A 19,803-nucleotide genomic window follows, 5' to 3' on the forward strand; every position below is an offset into this window, starting at 1 on the left:
AATCCAGCCAAGTTTCAGTGATGCCTATGCAGGCCGCTTTACTCTCCTTGGCTAGCAATCAAACATCATCAATTTTTGGCAGAAGGCTTCTTGAGTTCAGATGCAGAAAATGCAGGCCCTTCTTTTTAAAACACTCATAGTCAGGTGTTCCCATATGGGAAGATGAGAAAGTGGCTGATGACACTTCTTCTGTGTTTTCATCGTCAATAAAACCCGGGAGAGAGTCCCAATTCACATCCTGATTGCTATCCACATAATGTGTCCTGGAAGTAGAACAAGCACAGTTTGGACATTTGTAACTGAAGTTGTTTCCTGTATTAAACAAACTGTCAAAGGTGCATGGTTTAATTCCTGCACATTTTATATGCACTTTACCATTACAAATGTCACAGGGAACAGCCTTGCTTGTCTTGATAACACCCTTTGAGCAATGACACATGGGAAGCAGGGTGTGCGTTTGTTGACTGGCCCTGGACATGGGTGGACATCACCACACATCAGAAGGCATACTATCAGGAAGTGTTTATTTCTGTCAGATTGAATATTACTGGTGTTTTTCACAGAGGCATGACAAGGCATAACACATTGCTTGTACAGAATTTCTAAGCCAAAAGATGGAGGAATGCTCGCACTCATGGCGATATATTCTGATGCCGGAATATAGGCATGTTGCTGAAGAGGTAGAGTGTCTCTCGCATGTTGGAGTAACAGGCCCTTTATTATCGCGTAGCATATCACAGAAAACCACGCACTGTCACGACCAGAAGCCATGTTCTCTTCTTTTACCCACACTGACGAGATCTAGGTTACCACTCTCTGCTGTACATCGACAGCTCACTCATGGAGAACATCAAGAACACCAAATTCCTTGGCATTCATTTGGCACAGAACCTCACCTGGTCCCTCAGCACCAGCCCCATAGCCAAGAAAGCCCAGCAGCATCTATACTTCCTACAGCATTTTACTTCCTATCTCCCATCACCCATCCTCACAATATTCCACAGAGGGACTATTGAGAGCCTTCTGAGCAGCTGCATCACAGTCTGGTTTGGGAATTGCACCGTTTCAGATCTCAAGACCCTCCAGCGGATAGTGAGGACAGCTGAGAAGATCATTGGAGTCTCTCTTCTCTCCATCAAGGACATTTACACCACATGCTACATCCGGAAAGCTACGAGCATTATGGCCAACCCCATGCACCCTTTACACAATCTCTTCACCATCCTGCCATCTGGAAAAAGGTACTGAAGCATTCAGGCCTTCAGAGCCAGGCTCTGAAACAGTTTATTTACAGTAGTTTATTGTCTGCAATATTTGCACTCACGGGTGGCACGGTGGTGTAGTGGTTAGTGCTGTCGCCTCACAGCAAGAAGGTCCTGGGTTCGAGCCCCGGGGCCGGCGAGGGCCTTTCTGTGTGGAGTTTGCATGTTCTCCCCGTGTCCGCGTGGGTTTCCTCCGGGTGCTCCGGTTTCCCCCACAGTCCAAAGACATGCAGGTTAGGTTGACTGGTGACTCTAAATTGACCGTAGGTGTGAATGTGAGTGTGAATGGTTGTCTGTGTCTATGTGTCAGCCCTGTGATGACCTGGCGACTTGTCCAGGGTGTACCCCGCCTTTCGCCCGTAGTCAGCTGGGATAGGCTCCAGCTTGCCTGCGACCCTGTAGAAGGATAAAGCGGCTAGAGATAATGAGATGAGATGAGATGAGATTTGCACTCGCTGCACTCTTGCACTTTGTTGTTGTCTGTAGATTTTTAGTCTTGTGATGTTTAATGTTGCACCATGGTCTTGGAGAAACTTTGTTTCATTTTAACTGTGTATTGTACCAACTGTACATGTTTGAAATGACAATAAAAAAAGCCTTGACTTTGAACTTAACCTTAAGATTTTCCCACCATTTGTGCATGTGGAGATTGCTATGAAATCTCACCTAGCTCTTGCACTGAACCAAATGCATGAAGTTTTTTATTTATTTATTTATTAAACATACTTGTGAACATATCTAGTACTTAAACATATTCATCAAGCTGTGGCAATAAGAAAAACAACTGGTATTTGGAAATAAAATTTTAATACATTAAACAATAAATTGGAAGTGACATCACAAACTGAGACTATATAAATCGTAATGGCACTTGAATATGGACATAATATAATTCTTTGATGAGTTTTAACCTGTTACAATCAAACTTTTCAAGTTATATCAAGATTTAATAATACGTTCTGTTGGCATTGCCTGCAGTGTATAAGTACTGTACTTATATACATACACACACAGGATAAGTATTACACTTACTTCTGTGTAATACTCAGCCACATTTAACACATCCTGAAAAATATATAAAAAACAGAGTCTGAATACTTACCCACTTATCAAAATGAAACCTCACAATGTCTTTACATAGCACCACAATAACTGGTGTGTTGACCTGGGAACACTGATGTGCTACAAAAATACATACTTTTATACATAATTTTTTTTTCCACATAAATGTTTGAACAAGCCAGCTTTCCTACATCTATGTCTATTGCAAACACACCTTACACGCATTCAAAACAATATTTTACAGATTAAATTTAACACAAGGAACCTGCACTAAATGTGACCCCCCCCCCCCCCCAAAAAAAAAAAAAACCCACACAACTAACTCACAATCCTGACCAAGATCACATTCTTAGTACAGGTCAAAATCCTGCTGACCTATCCTTATTGCTGCCTAAATTAACAGTGGGCTTTTACTTGTGTTTTAGTACAAAAAGACTGCCATGTTTGTTTTTACATCATTTTACGGTGACTTTTTTTTTGGAAATTTTTGTTCAGATGGGATTTCTCTTTTGGGCTTTGTGAAATGTCATACCTCCTGGTAATCCAGGTAAGAAGCACCATGACTTAAGAACCTAATGCCAGGATAAAATATCCTGCAAAGCACAGATTTACTGTTTATCAGCATTATGAGCAATTTCTTCTGAATAAATTTCGCCCAATTATTTGGAAATCGGATGTATGAATACAAGCCAAAGTGGGTTAAGCTGAGGAGTGTATACTGAAATGGAAAGCAAAGTCATTTGTAAAGTGAACACTCCAAGAATTTGCTTCTTTTGTGCTGTTACTTCATTCTGAATCTAACATGTCCTCTTCTCTCATGGGTTGAAGGGACACTCATAACAGGCATGTCAAACCATATGAAGGACCAAGAAATGCCTCATGGCTGATGTCTAAACCTCAGAGCTGTCCCCACTGTATCTTGTGCCTGCAGTCTCTCTGCTGTTGCTGCCACTGCCATAGGCAGAGCAAGAAGAAGTAGAGTAGGGTGGATACTTTTTCTCTTTCCTCTTATGCCTTAGTAAGAGAGCCACTAGAATTACCACTAGACACACTAGAAGGATTAATCCAGCCACTCCCAACAGTGTGGGCATGCCAGCAGGTAGAACAGAGTCAATGCCAGGTTCTTTACCCAAGCTCCCCTCCACCAGGGGGCGCTCTATGTAAGTTTCTCCGCCCCATGGCTGTCTCTGGCTCACTCTGAGCCGGTCAGAGCGGTCCAGGGCAATATGCTGGATATTAGTACCACGGCTTTTCTCCACACCAATGTCCAAGACCTCTGGGTCAGGCACAGCACGGCGGTTCCGGGTCATGTCACCAGAATTTGGAAGGACAGATGAAATGCCATGGTGGTACTCCAGACTTCTCTTACCGATGCCACGGATAGCATTCTCTCTAGAGCGGACGGTATATATAGCATGGATGAACCACTCCCGACCAGCGGCAACCTAGAATATAGGGGCATTTATTTCACATATTATATCCATGGCAACAAGGAAAACTCTTATTTACCTTCATTTGATTAACAAATGAGCAACTGCAAATTAATATCACCTATGTTTTAGCAATATTTATTAAAATTTATAAAGCAAATATCAAACATTCACATTAATTTGTCACTACAGTTTTAAGATAAGATAAGCAAGAAGCAATAGGTAGATAAACCAATAGTTGTAGTATTGGTGTAAACAGAAAGCTAATCACTTTATTTTTTACTTATGATGTACACAACTTAAAATGTGGTTCTGGGTCAAAGAGAACCAAAAAGAACATCTGCAAACATACTAAAGACAATACAACACATCAAGAACTGACTGACAATAAGTATGGCTTTGAAAATATACAGGCAAGTCCAAACAAGTTTCTTACCTGGAAAAGAGGGGATGAGGACAACGTGAACCCATCTGATCCAGGCTGGCGGGCAAGAGGAACGCCTCCTGGAGTATCTATTGCCAGTGTAGCATCAAACCACACATCTCCAAATGAGGTAGCCTGGGTCTCAGGCTGGGCTTTGTCCTAAAGTGCAAATACAAACTGTCAGTTGAAATTCAAGCTTAGGAAGTACAACTGATTAAGAATGGAGCTGATCTAACCATACAAAATGCTTGACCCTGCTTGTTGTAAAATCAGTCATATATTTATGACACAACTCATGCCATAAAGGACAAATATATAAGAGAGAAATTTGTGTACCAGGATCTTGAATCTGTAGAGCAGTGAGGGGGCATCAGCCAGGCAGCCATATTCTTTATTGGTGGGGTTATATTTTGGCACATAGCCATCTGTTCCTGTACAGAGGAAAACCTTCTCTATGCTACAGGAGAAGGAATCTCCCAAGTTCTGCACTGGGTCCACCATCACGCGTCCATAAATGGTGGAGCCTATTGGAACATCCAAGAGTAATCATACTTTACAATATTCATCATATTCCTACTTAAACATTTGTGTTTGATCCTAACAATGGATTATCTTTTTTTTAATTAGTGATCAGTGATGGTCTCAGTTTTTACAGTATTATTGTGAAATTTTCATAATCAGTACATATAGCTTGGAAGGACGTTGCATTTCATACTTTGGCAAGGGGAAACAATGTATTGAACTGTGAACTAATGAACTGTGCTTTATCTCAGGGCTTTCTCTTATTTTTCTGTTTTTGTAGAACAAAACTTGAATGCACAGCTCTGAATGTGTGTGTGTGTGTGTGTGTGTGTGTGTGTGTGTGTGTGTGTGTGTGTGTGTGCATTCAAGGTTGACGATTAGAATTAATTTATGACACCTGATGAAAACTACTGTATGTTTAATCAGGAGGATGAAAATGTCACTGTTTGATAATGCCAGTGTATTAATGTACACTGTGACTAATCAATGTATCGCCGAGGCCCAGAAGAAACAAGCTGCGGGGAAGGCTTGAACTATCGCCACCGCAACTAAAGCACCTACCCACACATGCCTGACATATGGGCGTACCTTCAAAGCCCGTATTGGCCTCATCAGTCACCTCCAGACCCACAACTGCCATCCACCAAATTGAAGTCGTGGTCATCTTTGACCCCGAAGGATGAATATCACTCATGTACACATTTGTGAATAAAAGGATGGGCAGATACATTGCTCCAGGAACAGATAGGGTTAAAGAGTTTGCTCAAGGGCTCAACAGTGTTGGCACTTGAATCCCCAAACTATTGATTAGCAACCCAGCACCTTAACCACTGAGCCACTACTGCCATGTTTGGGCTCATGGATGGATGGATTTGAGGTTGACTGTATGTATGTATGGACTTTGTTGTTTCTCAAAACAGGACATTTGGTTTGGAATATGGTGTGAGCATAGATATATTATTAGGCATATCAGGTGAAAATTCAAATTCAGTCCAAATTGAATTCTCATTGAATTCAGAATTGAGTGCAGAACAACATACTTTTTTACAGAATTAAAATATGTTTATCTGTTCTTGAGATATTACAAATCAAAGATTGAAGAAATGACTTAATTTTTAGAAAACTGCTGCAATATTCTGTATGAGGATCACATGGTCCAAAATGGGCCTCATTAACCAATGAGATCAAATGGTTTTTCTTAATAACTTTTCTATTTTTCAAGATATTTACATGGGAATTGGCAGGCACATAGATGGTTGTATACTAAATACAAAGTTTGAAAAAAAAATTAGTAAAACAATGTATGCAAATTCGTATTTAAATAGCATGAATTATGTTAATTAGGTAAAACCGTGAAATGAAAAGGTAATAAAAGTTTATTTCTAATACTCTCTTTGTGCTCTGTAGGCATTTGTATTTCTCAAAAGCAGGACCTACTAGTGTTTATATTAAAGAATATAAATGATAATATTCACAGCTTTCAAAGCTAACCTCGAAAAAAACTGTGAGATCCACATCCAATAAACAATTCCAATTAACTGAACTGAAATTGACACTCACGTTTCTGACTTCCATTTTTTAAAAATATCATTCCAACTACTAAGATCTCGAAACAACTACAGGTGTATTCTAAAATTGTTATTTATTTACATTAATCATTTTGATTTGGAAAAAAAACCCCAATAAAACAAAAAAGTAAGTAAAGCTATGAAAACTCACTTCAAAGTCTCCCGTGAAGCATAACATCAAAACTAGCAGACGGAAAATTTTGCTGAATACTTCATCAGAAACAGCAAGAGCATCCCTATAAAAGTTATCTGATTGATATTGATGAGTAATCCAGTAGGAAACTGATCAGAAGAGAGAGAGAGAGCCTGACCACTTTTCTGTGACTCAAAAAGAAAATCACCGGTAGTTTCCCGACGTCCCGTGAGCAGAAAATGAACTCTGTTGTACCAACTTCAACCTGCTGTTACTCCCAAAGTACCAAACAGATCTTAACAAGATCAATTTCTTTGGCAAGCAGAAATTATAAGATTTTTAATGATAGTAATCATGATGGAAAATATTCAAGAGTTAAGCAATGACAGATTTGGAAACTTAGATGAGCGTCTGCATGCAGAATTTTCACAGCACGGCCAGCGAGTGCCTGATATGCCTACTATTATCAGTTTTGGTCCAAAGAATGGAAATGTTGCCTTATGTTTCAATATTTTGATTTGAATGTTGTCTATGAGTGCATTGCTAGCATTAAGGGTGTTTCTGAAAATGCTAGATATTTAAAAGAGAGCTGAATAGTCTAATGTTTGGGGAGTGAATATTGGTATCATTGGCATAGTACTGATATCAGACCTTGGAACAGTCCAAGGTAAAACTGCTTCTGAGGACACTGAGAAAGCTCAAACCCCTCCATCCTAAAAACAGACCGAGGGCTTTGTGGTTTCTCGGTAGCCTTAAATTGACTGTCCATAAGTGTGGACACTATGAATGTATGGATTCATTTCAGGTTTATTCACTTCAGTTGAGATTATTTTTATCATAAGTTTTACCTTCAGTGAAAGCAGCATCAGTGCCTTCTGCAAAGCCCATAGAGCCGTCAGATACCCAGATTTCTTTCTTAGACAGTAGGAACATCTGAGTGTTCAGGCTGAACTCGGCAGCCACTGGGTCACTCACCTGAGAGGAAAAGAAAGAGGGGTCAAGGATAAATCAGAGCTCTCATTTTCAGATCCACCAGGGTGGTTAGATATGTTTTAAGCAAAATGTTTTCTTATTCTGGGATTTCTTAGCATAAAAGAAATCACAAACACCATAAACAGTTGAAACATATTAAATCAGTCCGACCTGCTGGAAGCGGATGTCCATGTCAAATGTCAGAGGTTCTCGGGGATGGCACACGGGTGGAATACTAAACTCTCCATTAGGAGAAGCAATGCATGGAATCAGCTTCACTGTGTAGGTGCCAGAGTAGTCTCTAACCTATACACACACATACACACACAACCATAGTATGAGTGAAATCTGTTTTAGTGGAGTCAGGAAAGTATTTAAACCACATTGAAGTGACAAAATCTAGGCAGTGCAATTGTTAAAATAACCCTAAATTGAACATAGTGGAAAAACATCTGGAAAAAAAATATATTAGAAGGATGGATCTGCTGCCTTGGTGGTAATACAGTATGCTAAAAATAAATAGAAGCATGTGTGAGAATTTGATATATAAGATTATTCTATCCACATTCACTGGATATGAGCAATCGCACACTCTGATTGGCTACTCTTCTACTAGGATATCAGCTCATATACCGTGATTAGAGAAAAACAAAATGGCGGAGCGTGTTGCTGAACCAACAGAAGACAAAATAAAAACTCCACTTGAAAACAAAACCCCCCAAAATACAAAAAAGCAACAAAATATGGAATGAAAGTATTTGATGGTGAGTGTATCTTATTTTATTTTTCCAAGAATTATTATTAGAGCGTTTTTCACAACGTGTTACTGTCATTTTGCCAGTTTGTTTACATTCTTCATCTTTAAGCATTAAAATTTTTTAGACTGGTTCAAAAGCTCAAAAAAGCTTGAAAATTACATCACTGAAATGTCCATGGAAGAATTAAATAAATGTCTAAAGCTACTCTGTGCCTCAGTATGACAGCAAGCTGGCACTTTCTACAAAAAAACAACAACACTAAAGTCAATTTGTGCAGCCATCGATAGGTTTTTAAGACCGCCTAAGTGGAAGTGATTTTATCGGACATTTTGTATAAATTTTTTATTTATATGCAAAAAATAAAATTTGCAAAAAATAAAAATGCTCTGTTTGTCAAAATCCAGTGAATGTGGATAGAATAAAACAGTTATTCCACTCAATCTCGTGGTACATGGTTTATAGCCAACTCGGTGCTACGCGCATTATCGGCTATCAGCTCATGTACGACTCGATTTCATGGAATAACTTAAATATAATGTAGGAAAAACAGGCACGAACCAGAATACCCTATATATTGTATGTCTCAACTACCTTTCATTCAACTAGCTTTTCTTTTTTTTTTTTAGTTGAGTACTCACAGCAAAGTCAGAAACAAAACTCCACTGCTGCATTGGTTGGTTGTAAGTCGGCTCAGTTCGGACCAGAGACAGAGTAAATGTAAGACCAGGGTGATCAGCACACATCACCATGGACGAGAGACTGCTTCCTGTAGGCCAATGAAATGATTTTTGTGAACAAGACCATAGTAAATTGATTTGATATATGTATAATGCACTCATGGCCATTTTATTAGGAACACCCATACACCTGCTGTTTGATGGAGTTCACTAATCAGCCAATGCATTGACAGAAGAAGAAGAAGAAGAAGAAACCTTTATTCGTCACATGCACACTTCAAGCACAGTGAAATTCATCCTCTGCATTTAACCCATCTGAAGCAGTGAACACACGCGCACGCACACTCAGAGCAGTGGGCAGCCACACCAGAGCGCCTGGGGAGCAGTCAGGGGTCAGGTACCTTGCTCAAGGGCACCTCAGCCCAAGGCTGCCCCACGTCAACCTAACTGCATGTCTTTGGATTGTGGGGGAAACCGGAGCACCCGGAGGAAACCCACGCAGACACGGGGAGAACATGCAAACTCCACACAGAAAGGCCCTCGCCGGCCGCTGGGTTCGAACCCGGAACCTTCTTGCTGTAAGGCAACCGTGCTAACCACTACACCACCGTGCCGCCCAATGCATAAAATAATGCAGATACAAATCAAGAGCTTCAGTGAGCTTAATGTTCACTTCAAACATCAAAATGGGAAAAATTGTGATCTCAAAGTGTGACTTTCTTTCACTGTGGCATGGGTGTTGGTTTGAGCCAGATGGACTGGTTTGAGTACTTCAGATCCTGCTGATCTCCTGGGGTTTTCACACAACAGTCTCTAGAGTTTACACAGACAGAACGGTGCGAAAAACAGAAAACATTGAGTTGAGTGAGTGACAGTTTGTGGGTGGAAACAAACGCCTTGTTGATAAGACAGGTCAGAGGAAAATGGCAGACTAGTTCGAGCTTTTTTGCCAGGAAGGATATAGTAACTCATAGCAACTCTTTACAACCGTGGTGAGCAGAAAAGCATCTCAGCATTCAACAGAAGAAGAACACATTGGGTTCCACTCCAGCCAGCCAAGAACAGGAATCTTAGAATCAAGAACAAGTTCCTATTAAAGTGGCCGGTGTGTGTATAATTTACTACTGATGTACTGTTACAATTACATATTACAATTTTAAGGTTTAGATAAAATAACATGTTTTAAGGTTTAGATCCAATTCCGCTTATTTTGCCCATCATGAATAAATAATCTAAAAAATGACATGCCTTAAATAGAAAGCCTGTCAATCATTTATGTAGCTTTGCCTATGTGTGAGTAAGAGGGAGGAACACTTTACCTGGGTGAGACATGACAAACTGTCCCCTGAATCGAGCCTCAGTCTTGAAGTTGACCACCAGGCGACCCTCCTCATTGATTCTCATACTGGTAGGATACATGGCACCTAAAGATTATTATTACACAAATAATAATAATAAAAAAGCAGTGAGATCAGGGATAAAGAGTAAATTAAAATCTTTCAAAAAAGTCTTTCAGGGAAATAAATTTTGCATCTATATGAAATATTCATATTGGAATTACTGTTATCTGTAGGTTAGTTCAGGATATACAGAACTATATTTGTTATGCTATAAAACTATGTTACCAGTCAAATGTTTGGATACACCTTCTAATTCAATGTTCATTATTTATTTTTATTAATTAAAAGTCACTTCATAACTTAAAGTAATGATGATGTCATTTCTCTTTACTTAGTTGAGTGGTTCTTGACATAATATGTATGGATTACTACAGCTGTGGTGTGGAATAGGGTGATTTACTGTATTTTTATTATTTACTATTTGATCTCAAATGTATTAATTAAGAAGGCAAGAAACTCATCCACTAATTAACTTTTCACAAGGCGCACCTGTTAATTGAAAAGCATTCCAGGTGACTACCTCATGAAGCTGGTTAAGATAACACCAATAGTGTGCAAAAGGGCCATCAAGGTAAACGTTGGATATGCTGAAGAATCTAAAATATCAAACATATTTTGTTTTTTAACACTTTTTTGTTAAATGTATCTATGTTCCATATGTTACTTCATATTTTTGATATCTTCAGTATTGTAGAAAATGGTCAAAATATGGAAAAGCCCATGAATGAGTTGGAGTGTACAAAAGTTAGAGTGGAACTGTATCTATGTACCTGTATATAAAAATATAGACCATAATATTGCATAATGTATCCTCTTATACATTTATATCCACAGTACAAAGCCACTGAGGTCACATGGTTGTTATTTTTTTAATAAGGCATGGCCAAGAATTAATACAATGAGTCTATGAGTTATTATTATCCATACAGGACACTTTTTCGATGGAACAAAAACATTTGTTCTATTCCCTTCTGGTGTGTTTCATTCATTTGGTTTGATAGCATGCAATATTGTTAGCATATCACTTATCCTACATGTATTACATCACTCTACACAATGGAGAATAAGTGTTGAATATGGTTTACGATATTGCATGGTTGTCAAGACAACATGATGTCACATGTCAGAGAGGTAAAACTTCTGCGCTAGCGAGTGAGTGACTGTGACAGTTTATAAGCAAACATGGCTGCTGGGTTTCCTTTGTTAAAAACAGAAGATTTTGAGAGAATTTTGAAAGAGAAAGACTTGTTGAAAACCCGAAAGGAATGTATATGTATAAATAATAATAATAATAATAATAATAATAATAAAATAATGTTAGCTGGCTTTTTTTCATGGTATATCAGATATATTCCATTCAGCTACTTGTCTTCTACTTGTTCAGTATCATGCTAACTGAATGTAATATATCTGATATACCACTCAATGCCAGCCAATATTATTTAAATATTTCATAACCACAAGCTATCCATAAAGTCTCATGGCCTTGAATTGTTCTGTTGTATCCACAAGATTCCAAAGCCATGGGGAAGAACTGTGTAACGTGAACCCACGACTATATGACCAAAACTATGTGGACACATGATCATCATATCTACAGTGGTGCTTGAAAGTTTGTGAACCCTTTAGAATTTTCTATATTTCTGCAAAAATATGACCTAAAACATCATCAGATTTTCACACAAGTCCTAAAAGTAGATAAAGAGAACCCAGTTAAACAAATGAGACAAAAATATTATACTTGGTCATTTATTTATTGAGGAAAATGATCCAATATTACATATCTGTGCGTGGCAAAAATATGTGAACCTTTGCTTTCAGTATCTGGTGTGACCCCCTTGTGCAGCAATAACTGCAACTAAACATTTCCAGTTACTGTTGATCAGTCCTGCACACCGGCTTGGAGGAATTTTAGCCCATTCCTCCGTACAGAACAGCTTCAGCTCTGGGATGTTGGTGGGTTTCCTCACATGAACTGCTCGCTTCAGGTCCTTCCACAACATTTTGATTGGATTAAGGTCAGGACTTTGACTTGGCCATTCCAAAACATGAACTTTATTCTTCTTTAACCATTCTTTGGTAGAATGACTTGTGTGCTTAGGGTCGTTGTCTTGCTGCATGACCCACCTTCTCTTGAGATTCAGTTCATGGACAGATGTCCTGACATTTTCCTTTAGAATTCACTGGTATAATTCAGAATTCATTGTTCCATCAATGATGGCAAGCTGTCCTGGCCCAGATGCAGCAAAACAGGCCCAAACCATGATACTACCACCACCATGTTTCACAGATGGGATAAGGTTCTTATGCTGGAATGCAGTGTTTTCCTTTCTCCAAACTTAACGCTTCTCATTTAAACCAAAATGTTCTATTTTGGTCTCATCCATCCACAAAACATTTTTCCAATGGCCTTCTGGCTTGTCCACGTGATCTTTAGCAAACTGCAGACAAGTAGCAAGTTTTTTGGAGAGCAGTGGCTTTCTCCTTGCAACCCTGCCATGCACACCATTGTTGTTCAGTGTTCTCCTGATGGTGGACTCATGAACATTAACATTAGCCAATGTGATAGAGGCCTTCAGTTGCTTAGAAGTTACCCTGGGGTCCTTTGTGACCTCGCCGACTATTACACGCCTTGCTCTTGGAGTGATCTTTGTTGGTCGACCACTCCTGGGGAGGGTAACAATGGTCTTGAATTTCCTCCATTTGTACACAATCTGTCTGACTGTGGATTGGTGGAGTCCAAACTCTTTAGAGATGATTTTGTAACCTTTTCCAGCCTGATGAGCATCAACAACACTTTTTCTGAGGTCCTCAGAAATCTCCTTTGTTCGTGCCATGATACACTTCCACAAACATGTGTTGTGAAGCTCAGACCTTGATAGATCCCTGTTCTTTAAATAAAATAGGGTGCCCACTCACACCTGATTGTCATCCCATTGATTGAAAACACCTGACTCTAATTTCACCTTCAAATTAACTGCTAATCCTAGAGGTTCACATACTTTTGCCACTCACAGATATGTAATATTGGATCATTTTCCTCAATAAATAAATGACCAAGTATAATATTTTTGTCTCATTTGTTTAACTGGGTTCTCTTTATCTACTTTTAGGACTTGTGTGAAAATCTGATGATGTTTTGGGTCATATTTATGCAGAAATATAGAAAATTCTAAAAGGTTCACAAACTTTCAAGCACCACTGTATATGTGCTTTTAAACATCCCATTCTAGATTTAGTCCACCTTCACCAGGCACTGGTGAGGAGGTGTGGCATTTACTCAGAGTTCCAATTTCACCCTGAAGTGAAGGGAAATTGTAATGGTACAGTACATAAAGACATTCTAGACAGTTCTCTGCTTCCAAATTTGTGAAAAGAGTTTGGGGAAGATCCACATACTTTTGGTCATATAGTATACTTTATACATCACCTTCAATTAATTATTTGGTGGAAAAAATCTATTCTTTTCAAGAATTTGTCTAATTAACAGTTATTCCACGAAATCTAGTCATACATGAGCTGATAGCCAACAAGGCACGTAGCACCGAGTTGGCTATAAGCCATGTATGACGAGACTGAGTGGAATAACTGTTTTATTCTATCCACATTCACTGGATTTTGAGAAACAGAGCATTTATATTTTTATTTTCTGCAAATTTGACAAATAAAAATTTTATACAAAACGTCCGACAAAATCATTTCTGCTTAGAATGTAAGCAAACCAGTGAAATGACAGGAGCAATTTGTGAAAAAAATGCAATAATAATAATTCTTGAAAAATAAAAAAAAGATACGTTCTTACTATCAAATACTTTTATTCCATGTTGCTTTTTTTTTTTGTATTTTTGGGGTTTTGTTTTCGAATAGAGTTTTTATTTCGTCCTCGGTTGGTTCAATAACACGCTCCGCCATTTTGTTTTTCTCTACTTATGGTATATGAGCTGATAGCCTAGTAGTAGAGTAGCCAATCAGAGCGTGCGATTGTTCATATCCAGTGAATGTGGATAGAATAATGCTTATTGTATATCCATGTTGCAACACCAGACACTCCAATGTGTCTTGAAGTTTAGTATTACTTTTATGACCATGAAATAGATTCCAAGAAATTTAACCTGTAACATCAATCTATTAATTCTTGGCCCACCTTTATTAAAAATAGCCACCATGCCACCTCAGTGGCTTTATATGCATCAGATCAGGATATGGTGACATCCTCACAGCTGATCTCTGTACCATGAACAGTTCTTGACACCACCACTAGATGGCTGTGCAGCTACACACAGACTGATTACCTTGGAGTTCAGCCTCAGGTGGACTACCGATGCCATCCTGCCACAAAATGGCAGTATCATACACAAAGGTGAGTCGTAGTTCTGACTGCAGGTCGAAATGCTGCCAGCCACCAACTGCTACAGGAGAGTGGAACACATAGGACACGAAGAGAGGCACACGCAGGGTGACATAGGACTGGACCAAGTTCAGGACCTACACATAAGAAACAAACTTTCATATTAGACACAAAGTACGGTCATCATGAAAAAAAAAATGTATAGGTGCAGAATTCTGGTCCTGAAAGCCACAGGTCTTGTATTGTTTATTGCTATTCCTAGTCTCAGATAGGATTTGTTTCATAATGACTGAATAATCAGTGCTGTTGCATGTAACCTGGAACAACAGAAAAAATTATCATTGTATAGGCTTCTGGCGATTCAGGACTGCACTACTGGGGTACACATTAGCGATTTTAATAACACATTTTTCTCCCCAACATTGACTCTAAGAAGAGTGGCATGGTGGTGTAGTGGTTAGCACGGTCACCTCACAGCAAGAAGGTCCGGGTTCGAGCCCCGTGGCCGACAGGGGCCTTTCTGTGCGGAGTTTGCATGTTCTCCCCGTGTCTGTGTGGGTTTCCTCCGGGTGCTCCAGTTTCCCCCACAGTCCAAAGACATGCAGGTTAGGTTAACTGGTGGCTCTAAATTGACCGTAGGTGTGAATGTGAGTGTCAATGGTTGTTTGTCTCAATGTGTCAGCCCTGTGATGATCTGGTGACTTGTCCAGGGTGTACCCCACCTCTCGCCCATAGTCAGCTGGAATAGGCTCCAGCTTGCCTGCGACCCTGCACAGGATAAGCGGTTACGGATAATGGATGGATAGAAATGACTCGAAGAAAATGTGCATTTAACCATTTCAGACAACAATCTCATATTTTTTATAGGATTTTTTTTTCCTGACAAACGAAATTTAAAGTAGTAATAGGGTTGTTTTAAATCATAAAATTGACTTACAATCTATAAAATATGGACATTATAATGCCACTATCACAGTTTCACAGTATCACAATATCAGTAAAAAAAATACAGAAAAATAAGAAAATGTACTGGCGGCATGGTGGTGTAGTTGTTAGCGCTGTTGCCTCACAGCAAGAAGGTCTGGGTTCGAGCCCCATGGCTGGCGAGGGCCTTTCTGTGTGGAGTTTGCATGTTCTCCCTGTGTCCGCGTGGGTTTCCTCCGGCTGCTCCGGTTTCCCCCACAGTCCAAAGACATGCAGGTTAGGTTAACTGGTGACTCGAAATTGACCGTAGGTGTGAATGTGAGTGTGAATGGTTGTCTGTGTCTATGTGTCAGCCCTGTGATGACCTGGCGACTTGTCCAGGGTGTACCCCGCCTTTTGCCCGTAGTCAGCTGGGATAGGCTCCAGCTTGCCTGCGACCCTGTAGAACAGGATAAAGCGGCTAGAGATAATGAGATGAGAGATGAGAATGAGATCATACTTCAAAGGGGTGACTGTTCAGGTAACATGGTTGAGTGAATGTACATCGTTTTTTTTTTTGGTAACCTATGCATGACTTATGAAAAAGGATGTTTCAGCTGATTTTGACTGATTAACTTCCATGATGGCGGTGCGGCAGTAGCACGCTGCGGTCTTTCAAGATCCAAAATGGAGCTTTCTTGTGCCGTTTTGTTCCTTTGCCCGACCTTGTACAGCACCTGGACATCGGATCAACTGGTGTTCGTGTCTACCATCCCCAGACACTCCTTCAGTACAGAAATCATGCAGAAAACATCATAAAAGGTGATCTCCTGGAGAAGCTTCAAAACAAAAACTCAGACTTTCCGCACATTATCAGTGACAGGTATTGGTTGGCACTGTACTGTCTGTTTGTGCTAGTTGCCCTTTTTTGCACTGTCCTTGTTGTTTGCACTTTATGTTGTTTGTGTAGTTTATTGTCTGCAATGTTTGCACTCGCTGCATTCTTGCACTTTATGTTGTTATATGTAGATTTGTCGTCCAGTGATGTTTCATGTAGCACCATAGCCCTGGAGAAACGTTTCATTTTAACTATCTACTGTACCAATTGAATCTGGTTGAAATGATAATAAAAAAGCCTTGATGTTGACCTCAAGCATTATGTTAAACTGATCCACACATTATTTATAAACAAACAAACAAATTCTTAACATACATATTTAACAGTTATTCCACAAACTGAGTCGTACATGAGCTGATAACTGATGAGGCACGTAGCACTGAGTTGGCTATAAGCCATGTACGATGAGATTGAGTGGAATAACTGTTTTATTCCATCCACATTCACTGGATTTTGAGAAACATAACATTTTTATTTTGATTTTTTGCAAATTCAATAAATAATTTTATACAAAACGTCCAACAAAATCATTTCCCCTGAGAATGTAAACAAACCAGTGAAATGACAGCAGCAATTTGTGAACAATGCCATAATAATAAATCTTGAAAAATAAAAAAAGATACATTCTTACCATCAAATACTTTTATTCCATATTTTGTTGCTTTTTGTATTTTTGGGGTTTTCTTCTTCTTCTTCTTCTTCTTTTGTTTTTTTTTTTTGGCGCTTGGTAAACCAACTTAAAGGTGCATTATTGCCACTGACTGGGCTGGAGTGTGGAACAGGAGATGGGGGGGGACTTAAACAAACAAAAAACTATATTCTTTTAACTTTTTCTGTTTCTTTTCAAAACTTGATAATTTTTGTTTTATTTTCAAATAAAGTTTTTATCTCGTCCTGTTCAGCAACACGCCCTGCCATTTTATTTTTCTCTACTCACGGTATATCAGCTGATATCCTAGTAGTAGAGTAGCCAATCAGAGCGCACGATTGCTCATATCCAGTGAATGTGGATAGAATAATTGTTAATATTATCGGACCACAAATCTCACCCCAATTGTAGACTCAAACTACTTACCTAATAATTCCATGCACTTTAATACTGTTTTCAAAGAACTGGATACACAAGTTATAAACTACAAAACTATACCACAACTCCCATGATCTACAAGCCACAATCTCATCACATGACTTATAGTCTCCTCTTCCCACTCAGTCACCTGATTATTAATGGCACTCACCTGTTCGCAGTCACATTGCTCCCTTTAAATAGCCAGAACTTTCAGCATTACTTTACAAAGCCTTGTGTCAGTGTTATTTGCTTGTGCGAATAGTTTGTTGAATTGTTTATGGTTTTTAGTAATACCAGTAAACCTGCATTTATATACAGTGCATTCCATGAGAAAGTGAGCATTTTGATTATTTTGTCCCTTTATTCTAGCATTTGATTTTCAAAATGGATCAAATGACTAAATAAAGGATGTTAGATTTAGCTACAGAACATTAATGTATATTGTATACAGTTATTTTATACACATGTCTACTATTCCTGGGATAGCTAGTAAATGACAAACAATAATTTCTCTTAAATGGTGCCATTTTTAGTACTTTGACTGAAAATCCTATTTAAAAATGCTTGGAGATTGCAGACCGTCACATGATGGTTTCCCAACTGATGCTTCCCCTATCGTTTTCAATTCCTATTTGTTTTGGGGTCTTCCTGTCTTCAGTCTTGTTTCCAGTCAGCAAAATGCATAGTTATTGGAGCTGACCTTGGATGACTGACTTGGCCAGTCAATAACATGCCCAATTTTTTTTGTCCTGATAAAAATTGCCAAGTGAATACTTTCTTCGTGAAGACTTACATGCCCAGGAAACTATACTTCAAGGTGGTGTGCTTTACGTTATGAGCAATCCCCCTTTCCCTCTCCACATGTTCCTCATTCCTCATTCATGGGGACTAATTTTTCGAGAAATAATTATCCCAGAACTCAGTAGACCCTTTGTCTACTTCCTCCCCAACTGTAATCTTTTTGATATTTATGAATGTTGTGCATCTTGTTGGAAAGCATTTTCTTTATGCACATGGACAGTATGCTGATAATCCATTTCTGTATAGTCAGTCATTTTAAACATTATACAGTATAGCACTAAAACAACAACAAAAATATTATCAGTGTCCAATTATTTTTATTCTGTTCACATTCACTGGATATGAGCAATTGCACGCTCTGATTGGCTACTTTACTATGAGGATATCAGCTCATATACCATGAGTAGAGAAAAACAAAATGGTGGAGTGTGTTGCTGAACCAACCGAGGACGAAATAAACACTACTCGAAAACAAAACCCCCAAAATTGTTTTCAAGTATTTAAAAAAAAAAAAAAACAGAAATAGCTTAAAGAATATAGTCCCCCCCCCCCCAATATCGCCTGTTCCATACTCCAGCCCAACTGGTTGCGCCAAACCGCCAAAAACCCTAAAGAAGAAGAAAATCACAGAGCGCGTTACTGAACCAACCGAGGACGAAATAAAAACCCCAGAAAAAAACAACAAAATATGGAATAAAAGTATTTCATGGCAAGAATGTTTGTTTTTATTTTTCAAGAATTATTATAGCATTTTTCACAAATTGCTACCGTCGTTTCGCCAGCTTTTTTACATTCTAAGCGGAAATGATTTTGTCAGATGTTTGGCATAAAGTTATTATTAACCAAATTTGCAAAAAATAAAAATGCTCTGTTTCTCAAAATCCAGTGAATGTGGAAAGAGTAAAACAGTTATTCCACTCAATCTCATTGTATGTGACTTGCCGCTCTGTGCCTCGTTGGCTATCAGCTCATGTATAATTTGATTTCGTGGAATAATTATTAATGATGTCATATCCTGCAGAATCAAGCAATATATTCTTAAAAAACAAACAATCAAACAAAAAAACTTAAAGCCAGTTCTGAGTACAGCCCCTGTATCTCTCACCTGTCCATCAGTGCCAATGGATCCTCCACACTCATTGAGTAGCTCAGACATGTCATAGTAGCTGCTGAACTCCCACAGGCAGGCCTCTAGGTTCAGGTTGCGGTAGAATCGTAGAGAGTTGGCATTGCGCATGAACACACTGTACTGGTAGGGTGCCGTCTCACCAATGATCTCTGGGTTCTTGGTGGCATCTGTGATAAAGCCATGACCTGTCTGGATCTCATTGAAATCAAGCAGGTTGGAGCAGCGGTGGTTCCCAACCCGCGTACCATCCGGACTCAGAGTCAGCTCAAAGTTTGAGAGAGGGCGTGTGGAGATGACCGGCAGCATGCCTGAGTAGTACAGCCAGGTAACAAGAGCATAAATTAGTGCAGATTTTTACATTTACATTAATGCCATTGAGCAGACACTCTTATCCAGAGCAACATACAACATACCCAGAGCAGCCTGGGGAGCAGTGGGGGGTTAGAT

The 19,803-nt window shown here is 39.1% G+C and overlaps 1 protein-coding gene across 3 annotated transcripts in view; it reads right to left on the minus strand.

Moving 5' to 3' along the window:
• Positions 1 to 2,895: 2,895 nt before the first annotated feature.
• The window catches only part of frem3 (Fras1 related extracellular matrix 3), a 97,224-nt gene continuing 80,316 nt past the window's right edge, over positions 2,896 to 19,803 (minus strand). The window contains exons 16-25 of one of the 3 annotated variants that reach the window (XM_060924879.1): positions 19,333 to 19,664; positions 14,490 to 14,693; positions 11,157 to 11,169; positions 10,128 to 10,232; positions 8,770 to 8,897; positions 7,545 to 7,679; positions 7,250 to 7,376; positions 4,515 to 4,702; positions 4,191 to 4,337; positions 2,896 to 3,769 (exon numbers count right to left, since the gene is read on the minus strand). In XM_060924879.1, the coding sequence (XP_060780862.1) occupies positions 3,215 to 3,769; positions 4,191 to 4,337; positions 4,515 to 4,702; positions 7,250 to 7,376; positions 7,545 to 7,679; positions 8,770 to 8,897; positions 10,128 to 10,232; positions 11,157 to 11,169; positions 14,490 to 14,693; positions 19,333 to 19,664 (1,934 nt within the window). In that variant the 3' untranslated portion in view covers positions 2,896 to 3,214. Of the gene's footprint in view, positions 3,770 to 4,190; positions 4,338 to 4,514; positions 4,703 to 7,249; positions 7,377 to 7,544; positions 7,680 to 8,769; positions 8,898 to 10,127; positions 10,238 to 11,156; positions 11,170 to 14,489; positions 14,694 to 19,332; positions 19,665 to 19,803 lie in introns of all 3 variants that reach the window. The other 2 variants (XM_060924877.1, XM_060924878.1) reach the window with 2 other exon arrangements.

The sequence above is a fragment of the Neoarius graeffei genome, chromosome 7 (genome assembly GCF_027579695.1).
Source record: "Neoarius graeffei isolate fNeoGra1 chromosome 7, fNeoGra1.pri, whole genome shotgun sequence".
Taxonomy (NCBI): Eukaryota; Metazoa; Chordata; class Actinopteri; order Siluriformes; family Ariidae; genus Neoarius; species Neoarius graeffei.